Genomic DNA, 12,275 nt, shown 5'->3' with positions numbered 1-12,275 from the left:
GTTTATATACACAAAATGCACTTTACCCTAAATTAAAATCTAAAATAATTGTTTCTAAAGCAAAATATTTAAACCCCTTAATCACCTTTAGATATTTAAAAATATTATACACTCACGTTAGCTTTTGTATAATTTTGTGATGAATGTAAAATATTATTTGTTTAAAGATTCTTCACAATTTGATCATGAACACTTATATCTCTGCATACGTGATGCTTAAACTCGAAACTTCAACATATAGCAATAATCTCTTAATTACCGAAGTCGTTTGGTGTGTGTACTCACATTAATTATTAAATATTAATCATAAACAAAGTGGTTATTTCAAAGATATTACACATAACACATTCACATGGTTGTATTAAACTTCCATCTAAAAGAACCCTCAATTTTCCTCGATCATAATTTTGTTTTTTGTTCTTACTCGTGGGGGAATAATTACTGCTTGATGAGTCATTTGACTTGACTTCTTCATTCTTAATCTTTAGTGGTAATTAGTTTGGAATCGATACTCTGTAACACCCCAATTTAGGGGCTAAATTTAAGAAATTATAAATTGATAGATTTAATTGGTATTTTGAAAGAAATGGTGGATTAAATTGTAATATTTCAAAGTTGGAAGATCGTTTTAAGAAGTACATGAAATTCAGTGGCTAAACCCATGATTTAACCGTTGAATTATAAATCTCCGTGCGCAGGTTCAGCAGAGATTTTCCAGTTTTCCCTCTCTAACAACCCTTATTTCAACTCCGATCTACTCGCCGTATGACCTCCGATCGACGAGCCGAAACCACCATCGTGTTCGTTGTCAACCGAGGAAGAAAACCCCTCAAACCTTTCGTCGTGAATCGTCTCCGTTTGTCGTTAATTTCAGTCGGAAGTATCGTCGGTAATAACTCGATTTCAATTGGTTTTCCGTCGATTCACGACGATCTGATCATCCGTTTACGACACCTCCCACACCATCGTGTTCCTTGTATCGTTCTGAGTCCATTGATGTTCTCCGTTTCTCTGTCGTCACTGGCGCGTGGAGGGGTAAGACCGTCAAAGTTTCCAATGTTTTGGAATCGAGCTCTCCGTCGTTCAAAATTGTGAACCGAGCTTTGTAAGTGCCTCAAAATCGCTTAAAATAATTTTTAAGAATTTTTTCGGGAATTTTTCGACACCGTAGTACTGTTCACGCGCCACATGCGCCACCCCCGAGAGTGGGCATCGTCTGAGTAATAATTTAGTAATTAATTTATGTTTGGGTGCTATTTGTGTAAAATCTGGGTGTTAGATTGGTAAATATTTGCAGAATGAGGCTAATTTGGTAATCAATTTATGTTAGGGTGATATTTGTGTAAAATGGTCGACTGTCGACCGTTGACCGACGTTGACCATAGTTGACCAGAACTTTGATTGGCTTTGACCGGGCATTAAACGACTTTTGACGTTGACCGAGTATATTTATCCTGACATTTTTCGACGTTCCGAATCCGATTCCGCAGTCCGTTTTTCAAAATTCGGACCCGATGGCCTTAAAATTGCCAGTCAAACCCGTTGACTTTGATTTTAACTCGAAAATTCCAAATTTTTTAAAAGTCATATTGTATGCTTTCGACGTTCTGAATCCGAAGTCCATTTCGCCAAATTCAAACCCGGTAAGCTATTTTTGACTGATTTATCACCCGATTCGATTCGTTTATCGCAATTAAGCTCTATTTTTGATGTAATTTCTGTTGATATGGATCCGAGGAAATATTGGAAGATGATTTCAAGATTGAGGACGTTTTAATGGAATTTAATGGTCGTTCAGTATTGTACGAAAATCGAGATAATACTTTACTACCTCTTTATGCTTTATGGAACATGTTGATATTGGTAAATGCATGAATAAGATAATATTGATCACTTTTGTGGAGTTAATTAATTTATACACTTGATATGAATGTGGTAAAATTCGATAACTGAATTCAGATCGAATGATTAATATAAGAGATCGAGGGAATGTTAGAATTAAACTACAAGTTATGTGATTTGTGATAAAGAAATCAGCCATGGATTTGTAACTTATATTTTAAAGGTTAAATGTACTTGGGTGGGAAATTATGAGAATACTCCGGTATGGTAAAATTACGAAAATACCCTTATATTGTAAGATGACAAGAATTATCCCTGGAAGTTGGTTAATAACTCTGAAAAGACATATTGATCTGATATAATTACAGATGTGCATAAGAAATGCTAGTTTTACTTAGAAAGTTTAGAAAATTGGTTTTAACCCTAAAAGGGTTTGTATAAGATATTATAAGTCTGTTAAGGAATCATTTCGAGATCAAAGAATGTTCAAGAAAGCAATTAACCATTGGATCTCTAAAGTATAATTATTTTCGTTAAGAGTTAATACCGAAATTATCTGATTAAGAAATTACAAAAATACCCTTGAGAGGTAAAAATAGTTCAAGTTGACTCTGAATGAGAAAGTAACATGAGAATTTGTTTTTAAACCGATAAATTACTGATTTGATTGTTAAGATCTTATTTTTGTATGGACAATTCTGATAATCCGTTAGTAACATCTGAGAAGGCATTTAACTTGGAAATCTCCGACTTGAGTAAGTACGTAAAGAATAATAATTTATCGATGGTGATATTTTGTCAGAATAGTTCAAATGGACTGACATAAATGATAAGTTTGAATTAAATAATAAGATCAAACGGAAGGAAATGATTGAAATATTCTAGATTTGTAAAATGACCAAAATACCCCTAGAATGGAAATGACTCAAGAATGTCACCAAGTTCAGGAATGAATGGATATACTCAAGCTTTGAAATGAATAGAAAAATGTTGAGCACCAAAATGACCAAAATACCCTTATGACCTAGAATAAGTAAATGTCTTGGATTAATTAAGAAATCCAAATAAACATGGATGTTGTGCTACCAGTAAAAGTTATGGAACACAACTTAAATGGTCAACCAACGTTAGTGCTATATCATTACCTGAATGATATAAGTACCACTTGAATGTTTGTTCATCTTCTCAAATTTGGATCGATGATAATTCTGGAAGTACTTGGCTCAGCTTAACTCTAGAGCGCATACAATACTAATAAGTGGGTATTCGTGAGTCAAATCAACCACGAATACCAGAATAACTTTATTATATGAATAAATTGAACTGAAATGAAGTACAACGTGTATTTGAAATTCAGAAACGTCTGAATTATTCTGGAAAACTTTAAAGTAATCGGGATAGACTTGCTTACTAAACGAACTAAGTAACATCAATGATTGAGGATTAAATAGGTGATTGGATGAGTTTGGAAACACTGTTGAACTTACATGATGAATTGTCCTTATGGGTTATGAGCCATGGATCAAGTACGTCCGTATTTCCTGATATTGTTGAAACGTGGAAATGAAATAAAGACCGTTGGAAGATTTATTCAGTGATGATTATGGGGATGATCTATGGATCTGCATTACGGTATTAAAGAGTGAATACACTGGAATGATAATGAATTGACTTGTTGGCATGCATCAGTTTGGGAGTTGTATAACTCGAGTTGTTTGATAATATGATCGATAGTCATAAATTGTAAATGAATTGAATCTTTGATTCTATATTTTCATCTAAAATCACTTCGGTCATGTTGGAAAACGCAAGTAACGCAGAAGGAAAAGATTCTGAATACCTCATTTGGTTCAATTGGGCTGAAAACCTATGAATTCAAAGTATATTCCTGAATACCCCTGATTGTTTGGGTAATGGAATCACTCGCAGTAAATCTGAATTTAGAATTATTATGTATAAAGGTTCCTGAACGTTTTCCTGATGCATATAGAAACTTAGTGGAATTCTAAAAGTATCAATCTGAAATGTCTGATTAGATCGGTTAGAAATCGATTCTCTTCAATAAGATCTTATTATTGGAATCCGATCAAATTGCACAAGTTCATGTTATCCATATTGATGACTACAAAATGCATCTGAAAAATAATTTGATTCTCTAGTGTGTTCCTTATATTTTGAAAAATTGTTTTATTGTTTTAACATGTGGTACACTGAAATCTATGGTTACTGTTTTATGGATGCACCGACTTAACGGTGATGGCTTATGGATTTGTATCATTGTATAAACTGTATTTTGGAGATACAAATTTATAAAGTACAGCTTTGATCAAGATGAAAAAATTTTATGGACCTAATGTGACTCTTAGGTAGGCTCTGCGGCCTTGAGATCATTCTCGGGTAGGCCCTGCGGCCCTAAAATGTATTCTTAGATAGGCCCCACACCCCCAAAATCTATCTTGGGTAGGCTCTCAGGCCCTAAGATGTTCCCTTAGGTTAACTCTTTGTATAATGGTTTTAAAATACGAGTTTAAAAAGCTCCACTACATTATGGTTTATGGGATTTTACTGAACTATCATTTGATTAGTGTACCTATTATGGTTTTATCGTACTGATGGAACACACTAGGCATCCTATTCGACCTCATGAAAACGTGATAGTATGAAAGGTTTCTTATGAACTGAGATTCATGGCTTCTACTCGATGAACTACTAATGGAACCTCAGATTATTCCGCAATTGGTATACGTTTGATTCAATAAGGAAATTATGGCTTCCCATTTATTTGCATGTCATGTAGCATCATCTGGTAGTTCTGTATTACTGAGCTTTTCGAAGCTCACTCTATTACTCACCATTGCAGGTTAAAAGAATTGAACCAGTGTAGCTATCGACTTCAGTAAGGGAGTTCTTCCGGCGTTGTTGCAGAGTATGGTACATGTGTTTAGGGGGCATGTAATTGTATTTTGATTTATATACGAGTCTGGAAATCTGTTTTATTTCTGCATACTGATAAATCATTTTATAAGTTACATATTTTAATAAAAGTTTTAAATTTTCTGTCATTTTTACAGTGGGTCGCTCCGGTGGCCCTAATGTGACACCCCGGATCGGATCGGGCTATCCGCATCGGTCTAAGGGGGTTACATACTCGCCGTTGAATATTGATAATGCACGAATAATAGTGACATTTTTAAAAATTTTGAACTTTTAATTTCAATAGAGATGCTGTGTATATATAATATATATACTCATTTTAGGGTTAAGACTCCTCAGTCAAGAGCCAATGCATACCTAAAACCAATTGAGATTTATATAAGACTTTAGAGATTGCTTATCAAGAGTGACGGGATTCAAGCTTGACCTTACAAGTTCAAATTCTGAATCTCAATCACTTGTGCCAACACTCTATGACTACATAACAATGTATATTCTAATGCATATATTCATTATATATTGTGATTTGATTGCATAAATGATATTAATAATAATATAAAATTTTCATAATCTACTGTTAATCTTATCCAACAATTATATATATATATATAAGTCACACTCATGTTTCAATTCGAGTCATGGTCACATTCGGGTAGCTCATGATTTCAACAGTTTGATTGGACTCTTTTCTTTGGCTTTTTAGTTAAGCTTTTTTTATGGCTGATTCCTTCACTTGGGCATTTCAACAGATACCTGGCACCGGAGTATGCATCGACTGGAAAGTTGACGGATAGATCAGACGTTTACTCATTTGGAGTTGTGCTTTTAGAATTCATAACCGGCCGAAAACCCGTTGATCCAACTCGGCCTTTGGAGGATGAGAACTTGATCGAATGGGTATGCATCATTCCATTAGACTCTCTTTCATTGTTAACATATTACCCATTGCTCTTCATTGTCATTCACATCTCCATTAAATTAAATTCTTGAAAGAATTTCCATAAAGAAATTGATGTATTTATCGAGGTTTCCGTATAACATTGGCAGGCACGATCACTCCTTGTCGAAGCCCTTCACATGGATGATTTTGGCGAATTAATCGATTCACGGCTCGAAAAGCGTTACGTTGAGAGAGAGGTGTTTAGGATGATCGAGGCAGCTGCTGCTTGTGTTCGGCATTCTGCCGCAATGCGACCTCGCATGGAACTCGTAATATTCTCAAACTCCCTGCTGCCACTGTTGTTTTCAGCTTGAAACCGTTTGTTATGAGTAATTTTGCCATTGCTAATTGTGACACTAATCAACTCTTAGTGAACTGAAAATCTGTATTCAATTTACACATTTCTCCTCCATTTTCCTCTTATGAAAACTGGAACATTGAACTAAAATTGTTGAACATCTTATAGGTGGCAAGAGCATTGGATTTCGAGGGAATTTCCGATCTCTCAAATGGCGTAAAATTTGGACAGAGCAATGCTTATGATTCCAACCAGTACAGTGAAGATATTACGAGGTTTAGGATGACAGAACACAGCAGAAACAACCCCTCAGAATTGGAGATATCAAGCTTAATTATCAGCTGTAAATTAGAAAAGGAAGATGACATAAAAGGAAAAGAAGCCTAAATGAAACTAAAACTTATCATCCTCATAGAATTAGTAATTTGTATGTAGAATTTGGTAAGAACTACGTGTAAGAAAAAAAACCCACTAAAGTTTTACAGTCAAAAGATCTAAATCATGATTGTTGGAGGATCTTGAAGTGAAGTATCCATGAATGGAATAGTCCTCTTTGTCTCTCAGCTGAAAACTGCCATTTTTACTATACATTGCTTCAATCTCAAGTCTCAATCTACACTTTCAATACCATATGTTGAACCTGGAATCTGATATATCTACTTTGCTAAGTTTGTCAACAAGTCTCTCAATTTCCTGGATCGAAAATCCCCGTTTTCCTTTGCACAAGTTCAAACAGACAGTGTTAGAAGAAAAATATGACAGTTACTATCATGAGTATGGGGAATGATTCTCTAAGAACCCTCCAAATACATGGGGCAAAAACTCGGAAAAATCAAACATACCTATGTCGGATGCATATCACCGAGTATATGAACCATCCAGTGATTCTTACCTCAACTTTGAAAATGCTGAGAGCCTTTTCATTAAATGTCGTGACATTAGCATCAATCACTTGAAGCCCCAAAGAATCTATGCCTTCCATCAACTTTGCAAAGCTACCTCTCTTGTGCTCATAGTAGAGCTTAATCAAGAACTCTCTTTTAGTTATTTGATTCACTTCTACATGTACCTGAGAAAAAGTGAAGTGGATAAGAAGAAGAAAAAACACCAGTAAATCTCAAGAAACTAGGCTAAAACGAGTTGGAAAGTTGGAACTCTAGAAAGAAAAAAAAAACTAGGGTTTAAAAACCACTAATTTTTCTTTATTGGCTGTAGATCTTATACAGCTTATTTATAATAAACTTTCAGCAAACAAAGTTACTTGTTTTGCAAGTAAAGTTTTGTTCTTATCCTAGACTTAACCCTCAAGAAAACTAATACTCTAAGCTGTCCAACATAAGCTGTCCAACATATCTAATGCTTAACTAAAATAAAACAGAAGTAATAAAATAAAGTGTTCTGAAATTATTCCACTGCTTCAAAATGATTCAAGAACATAGGTTCAGTAGAAAGTTTCAATCATGGAAACTGTGACAGAAGTAACGACAAAAACCAGTGTTTAATCTCCATTTCAATTACCTCCATTTTCACCATATTGGTAAGGCTGGATGAAACTTGGTTCGGCTTAACAGCAGACATGTTTTCCTTATGTAACTTATCTGACTTTGCAGACCTCAGTTCTGAGTCGCTCCTTTTGCAGTTTTCTTCCTCGATTTCCACGAGTTCATCTTCAAGTTTCTTCTTCTCCTCCAGCAAATCTCCGATATATTCGATGGCATCTGTAAGAATAGCAGGTCTATCCATCTGCAAAATCGAAGACAATGATACCATTAGAGGTGTCTAATAAGAAGGCAGAAGAGTGAAATTAGCTTTGTTATCATGCTTATATGTTTTGATAGTTCAGGCTAACCTTGGATATCTTAGGGACTAAAGCTCTTAGGCTTGAGGAGCTGTTCATTTATCCTCTTCCTTCGGTTCCTCTCTATGACAAGATTCTTAGAATGGCATTTCTCTTTTTCTGGCTGCTCAATAGTTCTCGTACTGTTGTTTACAGACTCGTCGCGATTTGGAACAAACCTTTCTTGTTGCACAAACACATTTTTGCTGCCTCGTAGTCTTTTTGTTACACAATGTGTGCCGATTAGCTGCTTGAATTGCTAATCTTGAGAAATGCTGGCAGAATCTGAAGCAAAGGGTGGATTTTCAATCGAAGGACTTGAACCGCAGTACGATCCATCCAAGCTAGGATGGGAGCTCAAATCTGATATCGGCAGAATCGATTCTATTCTTGGAACAGAAGTCGACAAGCTAACGGAAAGTGGCAAGTTAGACCATTTGTCAAAATTTGCTCTTGTATAGTCTGCAGTTGTGACTACTGATTTTAAAAACGAGTTGCATTGGGATGTTACAAATTCTATGCTGTTCTGATCTTTCGGCATCTGAATCAAAAGGGAAAATTAACATGTTTATCAGGAAGAGGGTAATGGATCATTCCGATTTCATTGCAAAGTAATAGTTAGTGAAAAAGGCCAAAGGATCTTGCATGTTTCAAAGCAAAGAGCTCGATTAGACCACCGAAAACCGGTATCAGAACTCGGGTTCCCGCCATTTCCTGACGAAAACACATTGAGCGTATCAAAATATAGAAAAAATTCAAGAAGATAATTTTACATTTGTTGATCAAACTAAAACATGTAAGTGAGCTTTTAAGCAAACAGAACCATAGCCTTCTGCTATGAACAAAAGGGGCAGATCAAACATTCATAAACCTGGTATGGAGATCTGATCCTCCATATATATGGATAAAACACTGAAAAAAGATAAACATACCCGTGTCGGATACATTCCTCAGTATCTAACACTTTCACCCGAATCGAACTGAATAACATAGACTTAAACTACTGACTAAAAGAAGTAAAAGGAGGGAAAAGTACCCACATGTGAAGAATGTGAACCAGAGGCATTGCCATAGTTAATCCAAGTTGGATGATTGGACATAGCAACCTCTCCATGAATCCTGTTTTGCATTTTTTTTTCATCGTCACAAAATCAGAATACTTGTCTCTATTTTCTCGAATTTCGGAACACGAAAACCAAACATTTGAGAGAATAATGTTACCCCGCATAGAGAGAAATCACAAAAGGGAAATGTGAAAGAGCTTCACAAGCCTTTGATCTTATGGGGTGCTGAAAATGAGCATCCCTGCAAAAGGGACCCAATGGTTTCTGCAACTCATCTTTCTCCTCTTTGACATTGAAATAAGCACTACAACAGTCTTCCCGTTCAACAAACCTTAAAAAAGAAAAAAAAAAATGCTTCATTTGAGTTCAAATGAACCTCCAAAAAAGAAGAAATGATGAAAAAAATAATATAATTTATGGTGACCAGTACCTAGAAGGTCATCACCCAATTTCCAAACAACACAAAAATCCCAACCTTGACCCTCTACAAATGCTCTAAGCCACTCCACTGCTCCATCAAAACCTCTCATTGCCAAAGAAATTACTGGAAAAAAAATCTTTGACCGTCTCACTATAAATAAACCAATCACAAGATTTGAGAGAAACAAAAATGATGAATTCTTTTTTAAAGATGTGGGCAATGCTTTTTGGGTTAGCAGTGGACAAAGGATAACCAACGAATAGTGGGTGGTACTGTTAAGGAATCATCTGAAAGTTGGGTACAAAATCTGTGACAAAGAGGCATCTGATGCCTGCAGTAGCAGTAGTGACAGAGGTAGTTTTTTTTTAAATATTCTCTTTTTTTTTAGAAAATCACTAATCTTTTATAAAAGCTACCTGTCCATTGGTTCGAAAGCACCTTGTGACAGCTACCTGTAACTGCAGAAACCCATCATCATCCCATATAGTACGCGGTTTGATAAGTTCATGCCATATGATTTTCACAATAATAAAATAATTGAAAGAACCAAACATGATATATTGATATGGTACAAGAACCATATGATGAAGAAGCAATGAACAATGTTTTTCTTTAGTATATACTCATAATCTTCTTTAGTTATTACCAACATAAAATTTAAAACTTAAAGAGAATATAACATTTCCTGGGATAGTTAAAGTAACTGAATTGATTCACAATAAATAATATTAAAGACTTGGTTTTATTGGAAAGTATATTGAATTATTAAGTAGTAATTTTGAATTAATTTTTAAAATATTATGTGATCTAATCACTCAACTAAAATATTATTATAAATAATAACTTATATATAGATTACAAATTTTATTAATTTATATTAATAAAAGTATAATATTTAAATAAAAAATAACACATTTTTATAAGCTTTAATCCCTTATATGATTTGTCTGGAAAGGAATAAACCACATTTACAAATTCAGTTATTCTCCGAATTCATCCAAATAATATCAAAAAAAAAATGGACATTTGGTGCTCGTTTTCCCCATTTTTCGGTCGGTCTAAAATAGTAATAATAAAGTTAGGTTCAGCTTTTTATATCTATTTTCAGGAAGCTTCATTTAGTTGAATGGTCGAAGACTTCGTTATTTTCCGAAGACCAAGCCCGTTGCCGCCCTTTGTATAGCGTGTTTCATGTGCTTCATCTCTTTTGCCGCCTAACTTCTAGACTTCCAAAGGAAAAAGCTATACCCTTTCAATTTCCCATTGTCAATTTGCTGAATTTTAAACTCTGGGTTTTGCTTTGTGTTTCTTTTCACTTGGCATCTCAACGGGATTGAATATTCGCGTCCCCAGATTCATACTGTAAGTTGAACCCTTTTTTCAACTGATTATTTTTCTTAATTTTTCATCTCAAAAAGTTGTTAGATTTCTGTTGGGATGTTCGTTGTTTGTTTCTGATTCTCGGTTTTCTTGTATCTACCTTTTATCATTTGATTACAGCGTTTTAGGTTGCGTTTGGGAATTTGGATTTCGGATTTAGACTGGTGTAAAATTCGATGATAGACAAGATATAAATGTAATTTGTGGATTTATTCTTGGATGTCTATTTAGGGGTGAATTTGAAATTCATGCAGATATTTATGATTTTGAGTTTCATATTTTTTTACAATTTATATAACAAATGAAATTCGCATTTAAATATTCAAAAACATTCTAATGATGGATTGTGATTCCAATTGATCTGTCTTGAAGGAAAATCTTGAATTTCGATTTATGTGGAATTTCTTTAGAGATTTAGCTTGATTTGATTAATTGTTTCATAGGTTGATCTTTGGGGATTATTGTTAGTTTAATCTGATTGTAGGAGTTTTTCCAACGTTTCCAAGTAAAAATTTACTTCCTTTAAAAGATGTACTTTCACTTTTTCTTTTTTTGGTACATGTACTTTCTGTTAATTAACTGATGAAAAATTATATTGTTATGACTCTTACATTCTTCTTGAAGCATCCATGTTTTACCCCCAAATTTGATGCATATTTAGACAATGTTAGGGTATATGACCCTCTTTAGACCTTCCAACTATATGAAAATCTTGAAAAATATTGAACAGATCTGTACTCGATATAGACTCATGTTAACACTCGAACTGAATCTCAGTAATATAGATGACATAACGTTCTTGATCCAACCTGAACGCCTATGTCCTATGGTCCTATGTTACAGATGTAACAGATAATCCTAAAGATTGTATAATTGTTGTGTGTGGTTTTCTAGTTTAACTAAGTGTCTGTTTCTTCTCATCTTTGGTGCATAAGATTTACTTTCTTCACTTTTCTTGAAGTATTTTATCTGACATCTATGTTGGGCTCATATCCGATATGATGATATGATCATCCAAAGACACTTCAAATTTATGGAAAAGTTTAGAAGAAAACAATACCTGTGTTTAGGACTCACTCATATTCATCACTTGTACTCCAAGTGACGTAACATAGGCTGACAAATTTTCATTTAGTCTTGATAAATAAGCTGTCGTTTTATGTTATATCTTTCATTTGTACTTCAAAGCTATACAGATTTTTGAATCTAACATTTAAAATGCAACATAGTCAAGAAATCGATCATTAAGTGCCTACGCCAGGGATTCAAAAAACAGCCGTGTAACGGTATAACGGCCGTTATATCGCGGTATCGGCGGCTCCCGTTACCGATATCAGCCGAAATCACGGCGTGAAACGGAATCACACCCATAACGGCCAATAACGGCCGCAATTTAACGGGTTACGATTGATCGCGACTATAACGGACCATTTTTTCCATTAATCTCCTTTACAACACCAAACCTCACCAACAGCACAGTTACTTCCAAAAAAACGGTATTTTCTTTTTTTACAGACAATTCAAAGACAGAAAAACCATATTATATCTTAGCTTACCAA

At 34.6% G+C, this 12,275-nt stretch overlaps 1 protein-coding gene and 1 pseudogene across 1 annotated transcript; one reads left to right on the top strand and one right to left on the bottom strand.

Moving 5' to 3' along the window:
- The first annotated feature begins 5,414 nt into the window (after positions 1-5,414).
- On the top strand, positions 5,415-6,401 carry LOC120130416 (proline-rich receptor-like protein kinase PERK12). Its single transcript, XM_039147655.1, has 4 exons — positions 5,415-5,428; positions 5,526-5,673; positions 5,824-5,985; positions 6,183-6,401. The coding sequence occupies exons 1-4, from the start codon at positions 5,415-5,417 to the stop codon at positions 6,399-6,401; spliced, it is 543 nt and encodes a 180-aa protein (XP_039003586.1).
- A 355-nt stretch (positions 6,402-6,756) lies between these two features.
- On the bottom strand, positions 6,757-9,445 carry LOC120130455 (annotated as a pseudogene).
- Between the last annotated feature and the right edge of the window lie 2,830 nt (positions 9,446-12,275).

The sequence above is a fragment of the Hibiscus syriacus genome, unplaced genomic scaffold (genome assembly GCF_006381635.1).
Source record: "Hibiscus syriacus cultivar Baekdansim isolate YM2019G1 unplaced genomic scaffold, ASM638163v2 tig00110547_pilon, whole genome shotgun sequence".
NCBI classification, from domain to species: domain Eukaryota; kingdom Viridiplantae; phylum Streptophyta; class Magnoliopsida; order Malvales; family Malvaceae; genus Hibiscus; species Hibiscus syriacus.
Note: the sequence above shows the minus strand (reverse complement) of the source record. Positions and strands in the feature narration are given on the sequence as shown.

What these genes read in the sequence shown, in the direction of transcription:
- LOC120130416 (XM_039147655.1), top strand. An exon ending in ATGAGAACTTGATCGAATGG is followed by an intron (nt 5,674 to 5,823) that starts GTATGCATCATT and finishes TAACATTGGCAG; the next exon opens with GCACGATCACTCCTTGTCGA. An exon ending in TGCGACCTCGCATGGAACTC is followed by an intron (nt 5,986 to 6,182) that starts GTAATATTCTCA and finishes AACATCTTATAG; the next exon opens with GTGGCAAGAGCATTGGATTT.